Here is a 22,337-nt window from a genome sequence, read left to right on the forward strand (position 1 = left end):
GCGAAAAAAAAATTAAAATTTCTTATAGGTGGCGCCCGGGTGGTGCATTTTTTGTCAATACACGTTTTGGCCCCCAGAGTTCCAGAGCGGCTATATTAGTACTTGGCATCCGTTAATCGGGCGTTCTGCATAGCGGGCAAGGGGTACTACTATATTCAGCGGCAAAACTGCAACAGACGCAACCGCCAGCGCCTCGTCCATTGGGCGACCCTGCGAGCACTGTAGCGCCTACAATGTTTTTTTTTAAAGGCTGTACACTATAGACACAATGAGCGACAATACGTTCATTTTAAACAGCGCGATAGGCTATGGGTACAATAGGTTGTTATAGTCGCTCACTAAATTGAATTAGGCGCGTCCTCCGGCGTCACTGCAGGGTGCGATTTGGAGCCCAGGGCTATCCCGTGAGCACTAAGCACCTACCTTAGTTTTAAGGAGCACCCTACAATACGACATTGGATAATTAAACCGAGCTAGGGGCTACGCGACGCCCCGGCGGTCGTGTTATCGGATTCACGAGAGCGCCACTTACCGTCGGTGAGTGATTAACGGTGATATTACGGTGAGTGATTAACTTACACTCAAGGCTTTCACACAGCACGCCATGGTGGTGGGCGCTAGTGCCCCGATAAATATGATCCAAACACAGGCATTCTTTATATTTAAATAATTCAGTTTTAGGAAACAAGGTAAAAGGTCTAAATTGAAATATCGAGTCACTAAATATTCTAATAGAATAGCGAGTGTTTACTGTTTATATTTATTATTATATCGTTCATTTCTGAGTGTCGCAGACAAATACTTTTATGAGCTTTAAAAATAAAATAAGTATTTATATTTGTGCATCGAGCTGAAGAGCCGCATCTTCACATCAAAAGAGCCGCATGCGGCTCGCGAGCCGCAGGTTGCCGACCCCTGACTTACACACATGACATGAAGTTGAAATTTTCTTTTAATTGATTGTTTTCCAAAACCCGATCAGGCCAGCATTACCCATGTTCGTATTTTGTGATGATATATATATACATACATACATATATATATATATATATATATATATATATATATATATATATATATATATATATATATATATATATATATATATATATATATATATATATATATATATATATATATATATATATATATATATATATATATGTATATATATATATATTATATATATATATGGGGGGGGGGGGCTAAAAAAATTTTTTGCGGGGTGGCCCTTTTTTTCTAGTTCCGCCACTGTATAGGCCCATATTATATGCAGTTCCTACGGTTACATTGTCCCTGCTTTAAAGCTAATTCTCCCCTCCACTCCCATGTCCTTTGTGGCAAAATAATTTGTTCATCATAGCACATTAAATTGTTGTGAAATGTTTATTAATTCTAGACTATAATCTACATTTAGTCCATGTTTTTTTGCCAGCTTTGCCATGATAGTTCAATTTTACAAGTACCTGGCAATGTAGAAATAACAAAATTACCGTGGCGACACAGTATAAACTATAAAATTAAAACTGTTCTAAAATAAACAAGAGACTTAAACTTTTAGATATCAAGATCTACTCTTCTTGTAATACAAGACTTGTAGAATATAATGATCGTAGTAAATGTTATTTTGTTTTTTATTACTATTGAGAAAGGTATTTAGCAAACCATTTTTTAAAAATCATGTTTTGGAACTAGATCTAGATCTGGAACTAGATCTAGATCTAGATCTAGAGATCTAGATCTAGATCTAGATTCTACTTCAAATCAAGAATCGCCTATTCTAGAAATTCTAGATTAAAAAAAAAAAGATTAGGCGATTCTTTCTAAATCTAGATTCTAGTCTAGATTTTAGAGTAAATTTAGAGTTCTGACGTCTAGACTTAATCTAGACTATTCTAGACTGAGACTCTAGCTAGTTAAATATATAATAAATAAGTAGTCTACACTATACTAGACTTAAATGATAAATGTAGATCTAGAATAATCTAGATCTTAGATAATAGATATCCTAGATGTGAGTAATCTTAAACTTAAAAAAAAAACCCACTCAGATTCAGTGTTTCTTTCAGACTTTCTTTTCAGGAGGGGGGTGGGGGAGGGAGACACTGGTAAAAACCGTAAAAGTATATAGCCCCCCCCCCACCCCACAAAGAGATGCCTGAAAGAAATTCTGCTCAGATCTAATCTAGATCTAGACTAGAGTAGATCTAAGCTAAGACACTAGCTAGAACGCTAGATTCTAAGATCTAATCAGTGTTTCTTCCAGACTTTTTTCTTCGGGGGGGGGGGGGGGGGCACTTGATATTTTCAGAGGGGCGGACACTGGTAAAAGTATATACTTTCTATATAATTTCCATTTTGTTTGGGGGGGGGTAGACTTTTTGAAGAGATGCCTGGAAGAAACTCAGGATCTAATACATTAATACAAATAAAATGTTACAGCACTTGAGATATGCTGGTATCTGCTCATAACTTTCATCAGCTAAAGCAGTAACTTTTAGAATTGCCATGTTCTTTAGATTCATCTCTAAGCCTAAAATACTAAATATTATTTAAATCCCTCAGAACAATTACTAAAAATAATTATTAAAATTTGTTATGTTCACATTATTTGATCTAAATGAAGTGTTAAATTCTTATTAGAGCTCTTGAGAATTGGTTTTTATATGGTTTGTTTTTATGTTTTAAGTGTTTTGATTAAACAGATCAAAATGGCTAACTATTAAAGACCTACTTTGTCAATATACATTGATTTTAGTGGCTAAAAAAATAAGGCCTAGTAAAAAACAAACCAAAAATTGAAAAAAATAAAGAATAAATGTGCAATAAATTAAAAATTGATCATAATGAGGTTGGAAAATAAATGTGTACTTTTTTAGTATTGTTTTATTAGCTCACCAATATTTCTAAATAGATAGAGGGTTCTTCATTTATATGATTCCCTTTGTTGGTTGTTAAGTGTTGAGGGGGATTTGATTTGTGATATCGCTTTAGGTACTGTGGTAGGCTCTTTGTGACAACAGTTTTTTTAATAAAATGTTCTATTTGTTGACCTTAGCTAAGATAAATGTAAAAGCTTGAAAGGGCATGCTTAAAATAATATGAGGCCTAGTTTGTTTAACATCAATGTTCCAAGAGTAAACACTACATTCATTCATGTTCTGCAAATAAAATTGTTTAAAACAAACTAGGTGTAGAATTTGTGTTCAAGATCTCTTCCTAATGTAACCACCATATTTATGCCTTTTCTGAAAATCAAGTTGTTTAGATTTGTCAGATTTATTACAATTATGAGTAAAAAAAGAATTGTCCCCACTCTATTCAAAACTCATGATTTTATTAGATTATAAGTACAAGACTATCCAAATAACATCTGAATTTGGGAATAATGTTTTTTTTTAAATTCAGCATTCTGTGTCGGAGGTCTCAAATACTATGAAACTCTCAGCACCATTCACGTCTCAAAAAGAATAAGAAGAAATGCCAACAAGGAAGAGATTATCAATAATTTATCATTTAAAATGTTTGACAGGTATTCACTTTGAAATAATTGTTTTGAAAACTAAAACTGTATACATATTTTAAATATGTGAACTTTTGTATATGAAAGAACAAGTATTTAAGTGAAATTTACAGCAGGAATAACACTACTCCTCCATTTAAATTTACAGCATTTAAATTTAAATTTACTACTCCATTCTCCCTTTTGTTTGTTAAAATTACATGTTCTTTATGTAAAATAATCTTTATTTTAATCTCACTGCACACAGAGATTTTGATCTTACATTGACAGCTGGTACAAGCGTTTTAGCCAAGGATTTCCGAGCTCAGTTGGCCCATGGTGATGGTAGTGTAACTCCTCATCAGTTCGACCAAAGTAAATTATTCTCTGGGCATGAGACTGGTACGTTAGTCACGTAACTATTGGAGATATAAATAGCTGTGTTATAATAAATATTTACATAATTTGCATTTAACATATTCTGAACTTGTTTGTATCTTAAGGTAAGCCAGATGTTTCAGTCCACGCTTGCATTGACAATACATTGTGGGTTATAACAATTTTTGATGTTAATGAAACCTATGCTGTTGAGGTGAGGTTTTTTTTTACATGTCTAATTTATTTTAATGCCATCTGAACTTATAAATCTAAATTTTGTTTTGCTGTAGATATATATGGACAAGCTATGCTAAAATGTGCATCACAACACTTACTTAAATTAAACTAGAGAATGTTTAAATAACAACTGATTGTTTTATTAAAATTTCAACTGAAGTTTTAAGAAACATTTAAAAGTATTGTGTTCATCAAAAGTTTTGTTAATAAATCTAAGTGTATTGTTACACATAATGAAGTTCATAGCAGTTTTAAAATTAAAAGTATAAAAAAAAACAACTTACCATTTGTATGGTGGACTTCTATTTTTTAATGGTTAGTTACAGCTGTTCTTTTATTTCCAAAAGATATATCAATTTTTGATACCACTATCATCATGTAAGAACACTTAATGGTATTTCATTGGTGATTACTTCTTATATTTTATAGTACAGTGCTAGTGTTGATCATTGTCATGTAAATGTTTATATTTATCAACATGAATTCACAGCCTGCCTATTATTTGCTTAATGCATCTGAAAATCCAAAAAATGACACAATGATAGCTTACAGGAGTTCTGATTTTGTAGACGATGAGCCACAATGGTAACATTATTTTTCAGTTTTAATTTTAGTATGGTCTTTAATTTTTAAAGACTTTTGTTTTATGAATGACTTATTTTAAAATCCTTTTTTTGCCTTTATATAATTCATGCTAATAAATTTTAGTTCGAAAATCTGGTAAACATAGTTAAAATCAGTTATCATGTGAGTTTCAATTTAAGACTAACAGTTAGTTAATTTACATTAATAAATTTCTAACACTGTAACACAGAAATGTGCGTAATTTATGCTTTAGACCAATAATGTGCTCAAAGGCAGTTAATTTTTGTCAGAAATCAGGTTAGTTAAGAAATAGTTAATACACTTTTTTGTACCATTTTTGTCTCACAAAGAGGCTTCATAAAAATGTCCAGTTTATAAAACTTATAGCATATTTTCAAATTTTTTTTAGTGGCGCAAAAGACTCATCAAACATATTGAGACAGCATTCAAGTGCTAAGTATGGTTTTATGGACGGCTCGAAAAATAGAACAACCATTGGAGTATATGTTTATGTACACTTCTGCTAAGGATTACAATTTTAATTTAATCCCATTTAGTGCTCAATGAGTGGGATGATATGGTCGAATGGTAGAGCGTTTGACTGCTAGCTGATGGTCTTAAGTTTGGATGTCGGTTCAGACTTGTGACTCTAAGATGTCCTTGAGTCCACCCAGCTCTGAGATATTCCAGCTGTTTTAAATGTAGCTTAACATTAATATGTTTATATTCCTTGTTCAGAAATACACATTGTTTGATTTTGAATTTTGCATAAATTTCTGGTCATGTTAAATTTTTGGCAGCCCATTTCCCTTATTTAAGGTGACCCATTTTTCTGTGTGTATTTTAATGATTGATTTTCAAGCATTTACAATAAATTGTTTTCCAGATTCACACCCTAAACATAAAAGATCTCTAGATAATCACCACTGTCATATGATGCTTGTTGGAGACTATGATTTCTATTCTAAGCGTTGTAATAAAAACCATGTTGCCTGCATGACCATAATGGTAAACAACAAGCTACTATAAATATATGTATATATATATATATATATATATATATATATATATATATATATATATATATATATATATATATATATATATATATATATATATATATATATATATATATATATATATATATATATATATATATATATATATATATATATATATATATATATATATATGTATATATGTATATATATATGTATATATGTATATATATATGTATATATGTATATATATATATATATATATATATATATATATATATATATATATATATATATATATATGTATATATATATATATATGTATATATATATATATATGTATATATATATATATATATATATATATATATATATATATATATAGGCCTAATCATTTATATATGTGTTCGTGTATGTATATGTATGCATTTATATATGTGTGCATGTATGTGGCAGTACTTGTGGAAATATTAAAAATATATGTTAAATGTATGTATGTGTATATATATGTAGTTATATATATGTGTACATGTATATCGCAATACTTGTGAAAATACTGAAATATTATACATTAAATATATGTGAATAGTTATGCATTTGTATATGTTACAATATAAAATATTAAAATATTATTAGATGTTACATGTATACATCAGCCTATGTATGTAAGTCCTTTATAAACATAAAGACCCCTTTTCTTTGGGGTAAGCCTGTACTTTAAAAGTGCAAACATTTTAAACACTGTCTAAACAAGTTTTGTAATTATTTTCAAATTTTTTATTAGAATACACAAAATCAAATTTCACACAAATTACACTTAATTACTGAAGTTTAAGATGGATCAGTTACTCAAAAGACTTTTTTGTATATTTAAAAGTACAACTTACTGTATGTTTTGAAATTTCAAGTCACCAGCCCCCCCCCCCTCCCCCCCCTTTTAATATTAGAAATTGTAAAGCTTTTGAGATATTTAATTGTAAGTTATTTAAAAAAAAATATTATGTTAGAACAATGTGTGAGGTTAAGTATTTTCACCTAATCATCATCCTTGATAGGTTCATTTCCTTAGTGTAGCTGATTCAATTTTCAAGACTTCCACGTTTGAAGATGACAACACTTTTACAAATATTGGACTGAAAATTGGAATGGTATGTAAATATAATGGTACAGTCAAATTCCAGCATTGAAGCTAGACTTTCTAGGTGAGCACAGTTTGTAGATTAGTGTCCTTAGGATTACTTTGGGTAGCTGATGTTTTGGAAAGGCATTACCCGAGGATTAAAAAGTTTCAGTCTGAGAAAGCTTTTGAAACAGGCAGTGGCTAAGTTGCACAGTGAAGCAGAAGACCACCTAAGGAAGGTCTCATGTGCAGATGTGGACATTGATCTCCACGTGAAATCTACTTGTAAAAGTCCTACTGATTTATTATATAGTGGAAACAATTGTGTGAAAACAGAGTAAAATAGCACTTGAAAACGTGCTACTGAACACGACCCAGTAACTTTGGTTGATCTTTGATCTTTGGTTTGATTTATGGGCTGTTCAAGAGAGTACCTGACTCAAGGTATTGAAACTATAGACTGCTGGGTGAAGTGTTGCCTAAAGCCTACAGTACATTCAAATACTTAGGTAAAAGAGACATTAACTTAAGCTACACTGTCTGTCGGCTGGGCTTAGTGCTGACCACACCACCTATTCGTATACCAAGGTCACATAAACAGGTGGACTCTACTTCAATTGCCCTATGGTTTGAAAAGGGAACTTTATTTACTTTTACAGTGTCTTTACTGTTCCTTTACTTATATAAATATAAATATAAATATAAATATAAATATAAATATAAATATAAATATAAATGTAAATGTAAATGTAAATGTAAATGTAAATGTAAATGTAAATGTAAATGTAAATGTAAATGTAAATGTAAATGTAAATGTAAATGTAAATGTAAATGTAAATGTAAATGTAAATGTAAATGTAAATGTAAATGTAAATGTAAATGTAAATGTAAATGTAAATGTAAATGTAAATGTAAATGTAAATGTAAATGTAAATGTAAATGTAAATGTAAATGTAAGTGTAAGTGTAAGTGTAAGTGTAAGTGTAAGTGTAAGTGTAAGTGTGAATGCGAATGCAAATGCAAATGCAAATGCAAATGCAAGCGTAAGGGTTAGCGTAAGCGTCAACGTAAACGTAAAGGTAAAGGTAAACGCAAACGCAAACGCACACGCAAACGCAAACATAAACATAAACATAAATATAAATATTATATATATATAAATATTATATATATATAAATATTATATATATTATATATATATATATATATATATATATATATATATATATATATATATATATATATATATATATATATATATATATATATATATATATATATATATATATATACACAAACACACACACACATATTTGTCATATTCATACAGTAAACTTTAGTACTGGCTGACTCGTTAATATTTTATTCACATTTTCTCATAATTTTAAATGAATGGTGTTTAAGCAGTTGTAGCAAGTAATTGATCTTTCATCCAATCCATTGTCTAGCTGCTACTGCTCACATCTTACTCTGATGATCAGAGCCCTGACTCATTTAATCGCCAAGGTCAAAAATGGGACTCTGAAACAAAACTGACTGTAAGTATATAAGCACCCCTCCCAACCATAACGTTTTTAATACTATGGCTCCAACTTCTAATAGACCATTAGTAAAATTTCTCTTTAGACCTAGCAAATCATTTGGCTGATGAACTTGAGATTCTATATTTCATGACCTCGGCTTATGAAGGAATGATGCTCAGACGCTCTCATCAAATAGCTTAAGTACCAATGATAGTAACAATGGATGCCCTCAACAAATAGCTAAAGTACCAATGATATCAACAATGGATACCCTCAACAAATAGCTAAAGTACCTAAGATATTAACAATGGATGCCCTCAAAAAATAGTTAAAGTACCAATGATATTAACAATGGATGCCCTCAAAAAATAGTTAAATTACCAATGATATTAACAATGGATGCCCTCAACAAATAGCTAAGGTACCAATGATAGTAACAATGGATGCCCTCAACAAATAGCTAAGGTACCAATGATATTAACAATGGATGCCCTCAACAAATAGCTAAAGTACCAATGATATCAACAATGGATGCCCTCAACAAATAGCTAAAGTACCTAAGATATTAACAATGGATGCCCTCAAAAAATAGTTAAATTACCAATGATATTAACAATGGATGCCCTCAACAAATAGTTAAAGTACCAATGATATTAACAATGGATGCCCTCAACAAATAGCTAAAGTACCAATGATATCAACAATGGATGCCCTCAACAAATAGTTAAAGTACCAATGATATTAACAATGGATGCCCTCAACAAATAGTTAAAGTACCTATGATAGTAACAGGGATCCCCTCCTCACATTTATTTGGCTCTAACCAATCTAACTTAAGATGCCTAGCGAATCTTTAGTGTTATGGAGAGCTCCAGGTGTGGAATTTTCTTTTCTCCATGCTTCAGGCTTTTGGAAACGCAATGTCTGACAGATTCCGAAAATCTGGCATGAGGTTCTGCTTGCATGCCCTGCTGACCTACCACGCCTTTCCTAACCGTATTTTAGGGCTGGCGTGGACCGGAGCTATGTGTTCAGGTAAGAAATTTCTACCTCCTGCTTTGGCTAGATTTAATCACCTGGACATCAATGACCTATGTTGTAACATAGTCCTGAGCAGAAAGTCCAAACTGGCTGTTGCAAAAATAAAAATTGCAAACCTGATTGTGTAGCTAGCCAACATGATTGAGTTAGTAAATAGATATTTGTGCTAAATACTAAACAGTATCAATAACAGGTCTTACTTCTTCTTCTTCATTCTTAATAGACACAATTAAGTATTATGTGACAACCCAGGGTTCGAACTTGGGACTTCTGTTGTAAGCAATCATACAATGTCCTACCTGACCATGCCATCCCTAGTATCAATTGAAAGTGGTATCAACTAGACTAACTAGACATTCAATATCAACCGCCATCCACACATTTAAATTTATTTCCTGATTATAAACTAATGCTCATGTTTGATAATAATTTTTCTATTGTAAATGCTACGACTGACAGTGTAGAGGAAAGAACTTTAGTAACATCAGGCATCTAATAAACTAATGTTAATGTTTAGTATTTTTCCTTTGCAGATGTGTCTAACAGAGTAGAAGAAACTACTTCACTTACCACAGGTTTAGATGAAAAACATGGGCCAGTGCATAATCTCAAAGTTAACTTGGTTCTGGCACATGGTATGTGTATGTTTAACCCTTAAAGTGCACCAAGCCACGATCCGCTTTGCTGTTACATAACTTATAACTAGTAAGGCCACATGGCACACACTTTAAGGGTTGATTAGTCTCTCAAGCCAGTTCAAGAAAGGTTATTAGAAATTAGAGTTATAGAAATGTAATTCTAAAATTATACTATGACATAATTGCGATATGAGATGAAGGTGCAGAATCATCACTAATTAATAAATGCAGTGCATTCAACAATATATAATTTGTAGCTTCAGTAAAGTGTGCTTGCAGGTTTTTTCTTCTTTATTGTACTTGATTAACAATCCTACAATAACTTCATGATAACTACAATGACTAGATAGCAATCATACAATAACTTTAAAATAAATAAAATGACTAGGCAACAACAATCCTATAGTAACAGAGACAATCTACCCACCTAATCTCTAACTCTTAACTTCAATATGTTACTTCCCTTCCATTTGTTTTTTACTGACTTATCTGTGTATTTAATAAATTAAGGGATGATACTCTAACATTATTTCAATGTACATAAACATCATCCTATACAAATACATCTTACCTAATCACAACAAGCATGTTCAGGTAATAGAGTTTTGCATTAAAGAATTTTTTAATCTAATATTCCAGAAATTGGTAAGTACCATCTTTTATATACAATCTATTTAATTATAACAGTGACAAGTTAATTTATAATTGGTTGCAATTTATAATATTTAATTTTTTTTACTGTAAACCTTTTTTAATATAAATATTATCTACTGAAGGACAGTTTAATCCTTTTTATATTTTAAAGTCAGGAATATATGTTCAGAAAAAAACATACAGTGATTTACTTTAAAACATAGACATCTAAACAAATATTTAAAAAAGAAGTATATTATAATAAGCTTTGAAATTATGAAATCTCTCATGCCATAATTTGGCTTTAGTGTTAGCTCCCAGGTTTAAAAACCAACCACCCATGCCCTTGACTAGAACTAATATTGATATCTCACTTTTCTTTTTTTTTAAATATTAAATTTAGTAATCTTTTTATTATAATTTTAACAAACTGATTTAATATCTTGGTTAAAAGTGATATATTTCTGCATTACCATAAGATACAAACTTATTTGTAAAGTTTTAATAAAATAGCTGCATTAGAAACAGGCCAAAATAAATTACACGATTTGCCACACACTTACAAAGAAACAAACAAATTAGGAATATTTTTCTATGATGTCAATTTACCACATATAATGTCAGACCCAGCTTTATGTGTTTTCTATTCTTAAGGAAAATAATTTTTAAGGGGAAGATAACTCTTCAGGTTAGCAGATAAAATCATACTAGTCTCTCGGGCCACAACTTTGAGACAGATGATGGATAAAAATGTATTATTTTTACATTATATTGTGAACACCACTCGTAAGTCTCAAACCTCTATCAGGCCACAACTTTGGCAGTAGCCATGACCCAGCAACGGCTGAGTGTTCACGTCCATCCAACCAGGGTGGGAACTTCCTCATGTGGGCAAAGTCTGTCTCTGGAGAACATCCCAACAACAAGGTAACAGCATAGATAAGTAAAACATCCCAACAACAAGGTAACAGCATAGATAAGTAAAACATCCCAAAAAGGTAACAGCATAGATAAGTAAAACATCCCAAAAAGGTAACAGCATAGATAAGTAAAACATCCCAACAACAGGGTAACAGCATAGATAAGTAAAACATCCCAACAAGGTAACAACATAGATAAGTAAAACATCCCAACAACAAGGTAACAGCATAGACAAGTAAAACATCTTTAAGTTAACAGCATATATAAGTAAAACATCCCAACAACAAGGTAACAGCATAGATAAGTAAAACATCCCAACAACAAGGTAACAGCATAGATAAGTAAAACATCCTAACAACAAGGTAACAGCATGGAAAAGTAAAACATCCCAACAAGGTAACAGCATAGATAAGTAAAACATCTTTAAGTTAACAGCATAGATAAGTAAAACATCCCAACAACAAGGTAACAGCATAGATAAGTAAAACATCCCAACAACAAGGTAACAGCATAGATAAGTAAAACATCCCAACAACAGGGTAACAGCATAGATAAGTAAAACATCCAAACAACAAGGTAACAGCATAGATAAGTAAAACATCCCAACAACAAGGTAACAGCATAGATAAGTAAAACATCCCAACAACAAGGTAACAGCATAGATAAGTAAAACATCCCAACAATAAGGTATCAGCATAGATAAGTAAAACATCCCAACAAGGTAACAGCATAGATAAGTAAAACATCCCAACAACAGGGTAACAGCATAGATAAGTAAAACATCCCAACAACAAGGTAACAGCATAGATAAGTAAAACATCCCAACAACAGGGTAACAGCATAGATAAGTAAAACATCCCAACAACAAGGTAACAGCATAGAAAAGTAAAACATCCCAACAAGGTAACAGCATAGATAAGTAAAACATCTCAACAACAGGGTAACAGCATAGATAAGTAAAACATCCCAACAACAAGGTAACAGCATAGATAAGTAAAACATCCCAACAAGGTAACAGCATAGATAAGTAAAACATCTCAACAACAGGGTAACAGCATAGATAAGTAAAACATCCCAACAACAAGGTAACAGCATAGATAAGTAAAACATCCCAACAACAAGGTAACAGCATAGATAAGTAAAACATCCCAACAACAAGGTAACAGCATAGATAAGTAAAACATCTTTAAGTTAACAGCATAGATAAGTAAAACATCCCAACAACAAGGTAACAGCATAGATAAGTAAAACATCCCAACAAGGTAACAGCATAGATAAGTAAAACATCCCAACAACAGGGTAACAGCATAGATAAGTAAAACATCCCAACAACAGGGTAACAGCATAGATAAGTAAAACATCCCAACAACAAGGTAACAGCATAGATAAGTAAAACATCCCAACAACAAGGTAACAGCATAGATAAGTAAAACATCACAACAACAAGGTAACAGCATAGATAAGTAAAACATCCCAACAACAAGGTAACAGCATAGATAAGTAAAACATCCCAACAACAGGGTAACAGCATAGATAAGTAAAACATCCCAACAAGGTAACAGCATAGATAAGTAAAACATCCCAACAAGGTAACAGCATAGATAAGTAAAACATCCCAACAACAAGGTAACAGCATAGATAAGTAAAACATCCCAACAACAAGGTAACAGCATAGATAAGTAAAACATCCCAACAACAAGGTAACAGCATAGATAAGTAAAACATCCCAACAATAAGGTGACAGCATAGATAAGTAAAACATCCCAACAACAAGGTAACAGCATAGATAAGTAAAACATCCCAGCAACAGGGTAACAGCATAGATAAGTAAAACATCCCAACAACAAGGTAACAGCATAGATAAGTAAAACATCCCAACAACAGGGTAACAGCATAGATAAGTAAAACATCCAAACAACAAGGTAACAGCATAGATAAGTAAAACATCCCAACAACAAGGTAACAGCATAGATAAGTAAAACATCCCAACAATAAGGTATCAGCATAGATAAGTAAAACATCCCAACAAGGTAACAGCATAGATAAGTAAAACATCCCAACAACAGGGTAACAGCATAGATAAGTAAAACATCCCAACAACAAGGTAACAGCATAGATAAGTAAAACATCCCAACAACAGGGTAACAGCATAGATAAGTAAAACATCCCAACAACAAGGTAACAGCATAGAAAAGTAAAACATCCCAACAAGGTAACAGCATAGATAAGTAAAACATCTCAACAACAGGGTAACAGCATAGATAAGTAAAACATCCCAACAACAAGGTAACAGCATAGATAAGTAAAACATCCCAACAAGGTAACAGCATAGATAAGTAAAACATCTCAACAACAGGGTAACAGCATAGATAAGTAAAACATCCCAACAACAAGGTAACAGCATAGATAAGTAAAACATCCCAACAACAAGGTAACAGCATAGATAAGTAAAACATCCCAACAACAAGGTAACAGCATAGATAAGTAAAACATCTTTAAGTTAACAGCATAGATAAGTAAAACATCCCAACAACAAGGTAACAGCATAGATAAGTAAAACATCCCAACAAGGTAACAGCATAGATAAGTAAAACATCCCAACAACAAGGTAACAGCATAGATAAGTAAAACATCTTTAAGTTAACAGCATAGATAAGTAAAACATCCCAACAACAAGGTAACAGCATAGATAAGTAAAACATCCCAACAACAGGGTAACAGCATAGATAAGTAAAACATCCCAACAACAAGGTAACAGCATAGAAAAGTAAAACATCCCAACAAGGTAACAGCATAGATAAGTAAAACATCTCAACAACAGGGTAACAGCATAGATAAGTAAAACATCCCAACAACAGGGTAACAGCATAGATAAGTAAAACATCCCAACAACAAGGTAACAGCATAGATAAGTAAAACATCCCAACAACAAGGTAACAGCATAGATAAGTAAAACATCACAACAACAAGGTAACAGCATAGATAAGTAAAACATCCCAACAACAAGGTAACAGCATAGATAAGTAAAACATCCCAACAACAGGGTAACAGCATAGATAAGTAAAACATCCCAACAAGGTAACAGCATAGATAAGTAAAACATCCCAACAAGGTAACAGCATAGATAAGTAAAACATCCCAACAACAAGGTAACAGCATAGATAAGTAAAACATCCCAACAACAAGGTAACAGCATAGATAAGTAAAACATCCCAACAACAAGGTAACAGCATAGATAAGTAAAACATCCCAACAACAAGGTGACAGCATAGATAAGTAAAACATCCCAACAACAAGGTAACAGCATAGATAAGTAAAACATCCCAGCAACAGGGTAACAGCATAGATAAGTAAAACATCCCAACAACAAGGTAACAGCATAGATAAGTAAAACATCCCAACAACAGGGTAACAGCATAGATAAGTAAAACATCCAAACAACAAGGTAACAGCATAGATAAGTAAAACATCCCAACAACAAGGTAACAGCATAGATAAGTAAAACATCCCAACAACAAGGTAACAGCATAGATAAGTAAAACATCCCAACAACAAGGTAACAGCATAGATAAGTAAAACATCCCAACAACAAGGTAACAGCATAGATAAGTAAAACATCCCAACAACAAGGTAACAGCATAGATAAGTAAAACATCCCAACAAGGTAACAGCATAGATAAGTAAAACATCCCAACAACAAGGTAACAGCATAGATAAGTAAAACATCCCAACAACAGGGTAACAGCATAGATAAGTAAAACATCCCAACAAGGTAACAGCATAGATAAGTAAAACATCCCAACAAGGTAACAGCATAGATGAGTAAAACATCCCAACAACAAGGTAACAGCATAGATAAGTAAAACATCCCAACAACAAGGTAACAGCATAGATAAGTAAAACATCCCAACAACAAGGTAACAGCATAGATAAGTAAAACATCCCAAGTTAACAGCATAGATAAGTAAAACATCCCAACAACAAGGTAACAGCATAGATAAGTAAAACATTCCACCAACAAGGTAACAGCATAGATAAGTAAAACATCCCAACAACAAGGTGACAGCATAGATAAGTAAAACATCCCAACAACAAGGTAACAGCATAGATAAGTAAAACATCCCAGCAACAGGGTAACAGCATAGATAAGTAAAACATCCCAACAACAAGGTAACAGCATAGATAAGTAAAACATCCCAACAACAAGGTAACAGCATAGATAAGTAAAACATTCCAACAACAAGGTAACAGCATAGAAAAGTAAAACATCCCAACAACAAGGTAACAGCATAGATAAGTAAAACATCCCAACAACAAGGTAACAGCATAGATAAGTAAAACATCCCAACAACAAGGTAACAGCATAGATAAGTAAAACATCCCAAGTTAACAGCATAGATAAGTAAAACATCCCAACAACAAGGTAACAGCATAGATAAGTAAAACATTCCACCAACAAGGTAACAGCATAGATAAGTAAAACATCCCAGCAACAGGGTAACAGCATAGATAAGTAAAACATCCCAACAACAAGGTAACAGCATAGATAAGTAAAACATCCCAACAACAAGGTAACAGCATAGATAAGTAAAACATTCCAACAACAAGGTAACAGCATAGAAAAGTAAAACATCCCAACAACAAGGTAACAGCATAGATAAGTAAAACATCCCAACAACAAGGTAACAGTATAGATAAATAAAACATCCCATACTACTTGAACCACTCTCCCTTATTCATTGCCAAAGTCTTGACCCCAGTGTCAGTAATAATATTTTTAATGCACACACCAGAGTTTGTCATTAAATTTTTTTTTCACAAGTTGTTCTCACCATGCTCCAGAGTAGCTATTGGAAGACAACTAATGATGGCCACCTGTTTAACGAGTAAGCTGTTTTTCTTACTAATTCATCACTTGATTACTTCAAATGCAGTCAATACATTTGTAAAAACTCATGCTCATACTATATTGATTTGGCATAGGAAGGAAATTTAGTTTACTAAATTTTTTTAGGTCAAAATATACATTGGTACTTATAACTACTATCGGGGATGTCAATACATTTGTAAATACTCATGCTCATTAAATATTTTGAGATTCTGGGTTTAGTCTTTTTAACCCTTTATTTACTGAATTAATTTCTGAATAAAATTTTTTCTTAAACCATATGCTATTATATTGCTTTTGACACATTTAAAACATAGGTTGAAGGAAATTTAGTTTACTAAATTTTTTTTGGTCAAAATATACATTGGTACTTATAACTACTATCGGGGATGTCAATACATTTGTAAATACTCATGCTCATTAAATATTTTGAGATTCTGGGTTTAGTCTTTTTAACCCTTTATTTACTGAATTAATTTCTGAATAAAAATTTTTTCTTAAACCATATGCTATTATATTGCTTTTGGCACATTTAAAATTTAGGTTGAAGGAAATTTAGTTTACTAAATTTTTTTTGGTCAAAATATACATTGGTAAATATAACTACTATCGGGAATGTCAATACATTTGTAAATACTCATGCTCATTAAATATTTTGAGATTCTGGGTTTAGTCTTTTTAACCCTTTATTTACTGAATTAATTTCTGAATAAAAAAATTTTCTTAAACAATATGCTATTAGAATCTATATTGCTTTTGACACACTTAAACTATAGGTTGAAGGAAATTTAGTTTACTAAATTTTTTTTGGTCAAAATATACATTGGTACTTATAACTACCATCAGGAATGTCAATACATTTGTAAATACAAAAAGTTCGTTGAAACATGTTAACTACTCAAAATACACAGAAATAAAAATTTGTATTCATTACATATTCATTTCTTTTATAAACTAGAAAGATGGTTTACAGTGTATTAGCCTCAGATAAAATACACAGAAATAAAAAGTTATATTCATTACATATTATATATATTCATTTCTTTTATAAACTAGAAAGATGGTTTACAGTGTATTAGCCTCAGATAAAATACACAGAAATAAAAAGTTATATTCATTACATATTATATATATTCATTTCTTTTATAAACTAGAAAGATGGTTTACAGTGTATTAGCCTCAGATAAAATACACAGAAATAAAAAGTTTTATTCATTACATATTATATATATTCATTTCTTTTATAAACTAGAAAGTTGTTTTACAGTGTATTAGCCTCAGATAAAATACATAGAAATAAAAATTTATATTCATTACATATTATATACATTCATTTCTTTTATATAAGAAAAAAAATTTAAACGTATATTTAACAAGTTATCACTATATCGCAGGTAGAAGAGAAAAAAATTCTGGTTAATTTCGTTTTTGGAATTAAGGTTTTTATCCCATAGCCCTCATCAAGGAAGGTTCATGCATTTCAGGTAACGATGTAAACCATGGCTTCTGTGGCAACAGCATTCAGGATCATGGCGAAGAGTGTGACGCAGGTGCTGATGGAGCCTTGGATTTAGATGAGTGCTGTTCGGCCACCTGCATGCTGCGCGATGGAGCAATCTGCAGGTGGGATTTTAGATAGGTGTCTAACTAGAGGCTCTTTTAATTAGTGACATGCCTAATTTGGGGTCAATTTTAAGTAGGGCCCTGATCTATAGCACAATGTAATTAACACCCTGTCCACCCTATGGTCTATTATAATCAGGGCCCAATCTATAGTCCAATTTCATTAGGGTATTTGCAATCTATGGTCAGTTTTAATCAAGGTCCTTAGTCTAATTTAATTAGGGGCACATCCAATATTGTCTGTTTATCAGGGCCCAATCTATAGTCCAATTTCATTTGGGTATTTGCAATCTATGGTCAGTTTTAATAAAGGTCCTTAGTCTAATTTAATTAGGGGCACATCCAATATTGTCAGTTTTAATCAGGGCCTGAACTATAGTACGGTTTAATAATTAGGGTATTTGTAATTTATGGTAAATGTTAATCAAGGTCCTTAGTCCAATTTAACTAGGAGCAAATCAAATCTAGCCAATTTTAATCAGGACGCTACCTATAGTAAATCTACAATTTAGTTTGTACAAACTTGATTTTAATCAGGGCCCTATATATAGTCTAATTTTAACCCTTTGAGCCCGCCAGGCCGGTAAACTGGCTTCAACATTAGGCATATATGTCCGAAAAGCCGGTTTTCCGGTCCGATGATCTAGCGTCATATTCCTAGCGGCCGGTATAATGTCTAATTAACTATAACTAGCGGAAGACTGAATAAAACTGCACATATGTCTTTTTAGTGCGTGATTATGATTCTAAAAGTAGATTTTAGGAAAAGTGAAAGTGTTTACATTTCATAGCATTGCCGCCGAAACGAAAAGCTGAGCCACAGCCATCGACTTCAGCACATAAAGTTGGTGCAAAAGATGAAGCAAAAGACCGAAATATCAACAAAAGAAGTAGAATGACTGCATCTCAGGCAATACAACTACTTATTGATTCTGATGAAGAAGATAATATTCCGGGTCTATATTGTGATGATAGTGACGTTGAATTTGAGACTGAGCTCGGTGACATTGAAATTGACAGTGACAATGAAACTGTTCAAGTACGCTATGATGCACGTGGTGCCAAGGACAAAGACTTGCCGAAACGAAAAAAAACTGTTTACTGGTGCAAAACATGCGAAGTTTTTCTTTATATCGGGTCCGGCAGTGATAACTGTTATGCAAGTTATCACACAAAAGTGGACTTCTGGCGATGAACTTGTATGGCCAGGTATCAATAATAACAAAGCAATTACTAAATGTAAATTGGTTTCTATCAAAACAATAATTACATGTTTGTTTTATACATTGTTCTGTTCATACATTGTAAACAAATAAAGAATTTCAGAATCTTTCTGCTTTGATGTTTGATCCTGAGTCTGGATACCAAATTTGGTCTGATTATCTCAAACGGTTCAAAAGTTATAGGCAAAGTTAGAAGCAGATAAGTGAAAATTGGTTTGGCCCTGGGAGCTCAGGAAATGGGAGAAATTAGGCCAGGGAGGCCAGGGCTCAAAGGGTTAAACTTTTAAAATCAAGAATGTACCAGACATGGGCTCTATCTTCTTACATGCCGTCCTGTGTACTTTGATGAAACTGTTTGTGTTGGAATTTTACAGTGACGCAATGTCCCCTTGCTGTAAAAATTGTAAGATGGCTGAGAAGGATATTGTGTGTTCTGATGAAGGGGATTACAGCTGCATACAGAAGTCATTTTGCAAGTATCCTTTGATGTGGGGTTGAGCTAGATTCATTTCTTCTCAATGATAAAAATTGGTAGTTAGAGGGGGCGTCCAGGCAAAGTTAACATGGGCTGTTAGAGGGGGCGTCCAGGAAATGTTAACATGGGCTGTTAGAGGGGCGTCTAGGCAAAGTTAACATGGGCTGTTAGATGTGGCGTCTAGGCAAAGTTAACATGGGCTGTTAGAGGGGGCGTCTAGGCAAAGTTAACATGGGCTGTTGGAGGGGGCGTCGTGGCAATGTTAACACGGGCTGTTAGAGGGGGTGTCGTGGCAATGTTAACTTTGGCTGTTAGAGGGGGCGTCCAGGCAATGTTAACATGGGCTGTTAAAGGAGGCGTCCAAAGTTAACATGGGCTGTTAACGGGGGTGTCCAGGAAATGTTAACATGGGCTGTTAGAGGGGGCGTCCAGGTAAAGTTAACATGGGCTGTTAGATGGGGCATCCAGGTAAAGTTAACATGTGCTGTTAGAGGGGGCGTCCAGGTAAAGTTAACATGTGCTGTTAGAGGGGGCGTCCAGGTAAAGTTAACATGGGCTGTTTGATGGGGCATCCAGGTAAAGTTAACATGTGCTGTTAGAGGGGGCGTCCAGGTAAAGTTAACATGTGCTGTTAGAGGGGGCGTCCAGGTAAAGTTAACATGGGCTGTTTGATGGGGCGTCCAGGAAATGTTAACATGAGCTGTCAGAGGGATCTACTATAAATGGAGCCACACAACTTCAGCAGTTTGAATTGTTCCACATTTATTGTCAATCTAAAAATACTCGACCTTCAAAAGCGGTAAATTACCATATTTCTCATACATTTTAAAAATGGAAATACAAAATCAATTTTTTTTTTTCTGATATATAAAAACCATTTTATCCACTCCATTTCATAGGATAATTTCACAAAAATCAGCACCCTTCCCCATTTTAGGGTATAACATTAGTTTTGGACAACCTCTAAGATAATATAAGTTACATACTGATGGGTTTCTGGTTAACGATGCAGCAGTTGAGGTTTGAAGAGTTCTGTAGTAAACCTTAACCCTAACCTAGTGGGATGTCACTTGACTGCCCAGAGGCTGCAAAAGGAAAGGATTTTACAAGCTGTTTTGAAGGGTAATTTTCTCTATCACAGATGTAGCTTTTGAGTTTGATGCTGTAGGCTAACTAAAGGCTGACAGGGACATAGTGTGACAGGGACAAAAGGCTGACATGGACAATTGACTGACTTAGACAAATGGTTGACAGGACAAAATTGTGACAAACAAGAGGCTGACATGGACAGAATTCTGACATAGATGATTGACTGAAATGGACAAAAGGCTGACATGAACAAAAGGCTGACAGGACAAAAGTGTGAAAAACAAAAGGCTGACATGGACAAGAGGCTGACATGAACAAAAGGCTGACATGAACAAAAGGCTGACAGGACAAAAGTGTGAAAAACAAAAGGCTGACATGGACAAGAGGCTGACATGGACAAAAGGCTGACATGAACAAAAGGCTGACATGGACAAAAGGCTGACATGAACAAAAGGCTGACATGGACAAAAGGCTGACATGAACAAAAGGCTGACATGGACAAGAGGCTGACAGGACAAAAGTGTGAAAAACAAAAGGCTGACATGGACAAGAGGCTGACATGGACAAAAGGCTGACATGAACAAAAGGCTGACATGGACAAGAGGCTGACAGGACAAAAGTGTGAAAAACAAAAGGCTGACATGGACAAGAGGCTGACTTGGACAAAAGGCTGACATGGACAAGAGGCTGACATGAACAAAAGGCTGACATGGACAAGAGGCTGACAGGACAAAAGTGTGAAAAACAATAGGCTGACATGAACAAAAGGCTGACATGGACAAAAGGCTGACATGAACAAAAGGCTGACATGGACAAAAGGCTGACATGGACAAAAGACTGACATGAACAAAAGGCTGACATGGACAAAAGGCTGACATGAACAAAAGGCTGACATGGACAAAAGGCTGACATGAACAAAAGGCTGACATGGACAAGAGGCTGACAGGACAAAAGTGTGAAAAACAAAAGGCTGACATGGACAAGAGGCTGACATGGACAAAAGACTGACATGGACAAGAGGCTGACATGAACAAAAGGCTGACATGTACAAGAGGCTGACATGGACAAAAGACTGACATGGACAAAAGGCTGACATGAACAAAAGGCTGACATGGACAAGAGGCTGACATGGACAAAAGGCTGACATGGACAAAAGGCTGACATGAACAAAAGGCTGACATGGACAAAAGGCTGACATGGACAAGAGGCTGACAGGACAAAAGTGTGAAAAACAAAAGGCTGACATGGACAAGAGGCTGACAGGACAAAAGTGTGAAAAACAAAAGGCTGACATGGACAAGAGGCTGACATGGACAAAAGACTGACATGGACAAGAGGCTGACATGGACAAAAGGCTGACATGGACAAAATGCTGACATGGACAAGAGGCTGACAGGACAAAAGTGTGAAAAACAAAAGACTGACATGGACAAAAGGCTGACATGAACAAAAGGCTGACATGG

General features: G+C 33.6%; 2 protein-coding genes across 2 annotated transcripts in view; both read left to right on the forward strand.

Annotated features, from left to right (window-relative positions):
• The first annotated feature begins 1,512 nt into the window (after positions 1-1,512).
• LOC131932823 (uncharacterized) lies at positions 1,513-8,544 on the forward strand. The gene is made up of 10 exons (XM_059289729.1): positions 1,513-1,652; positions 3,409-3,532; positions 3,771-3,904; positions 4,006-4,094; positions 4,608-4,702; positions 5,112-5,214; positions 5,522-5,710; positions 6,756-6,848; positions 8,269-8,362; positions 8,447-8,544. Exons 1-10 carry the CDS (start codon positions 1,607-1,609, stop codon positions 8,542-8,544), a joined length of 1,065 nt encoding a protein of 354 aa, XP_059145712.1. The 5' UTR covers positions 1,513-1,606.
• A 711-nt stretch (positions 8,545-9,255) lies between these two features.
• LOC131932825 (ADAM 17-like protease) overlaps positions 9,256-22,337 on the forward strand; it is a 28,391-nt gene continuing 15,309 nt past the window's right edge. The window contains exons 1-7 of the mRNA XM_059289731.1: positions 9,256-9,378; positions 9,918-10,019; positions 11,464-11,582; positions 16,399-16,462; positions 17,949-18,087; positions 19,685-19,786; positions 20,845-20,907. Coding sequence (XP_059145714.1) covers positions 9,264-9,378; positions 9,918-10,019; positions 11,464-11,582; positions 16,399-16,462; positions 17,949-18,087; positions 19,685-19,786; positions 20,845-20,907 — 704 coding nt within the window. The 5' untranslated portion in view covers positions 9,256-9,263. The remainder of the gene's footprint in view (positions 9,379-9,917; positions 10,020-11,463; positions 11,583-16,398; positions 16,463-17,948; positions 18,088-19,684; positions 19,787-20,844; positions 20,908-22,337) is intronic.

The sequence above is a fragment of the Physella acuta genome, unplaced genomic scaffold, assembly GCF_028476545.2.
Source record: "Physella acuta isolate Inbredline_101_S28 unplaced genomic scaffold, ASM2847654v3 ptg002288l, whole genome shotgun sequence".
In the NCBI taxonomy this organism is placed as follows: Eukaryota; Metazoa; Mollusca; class Gastropoda; family Physidae; genus Physella; species Physella acuta.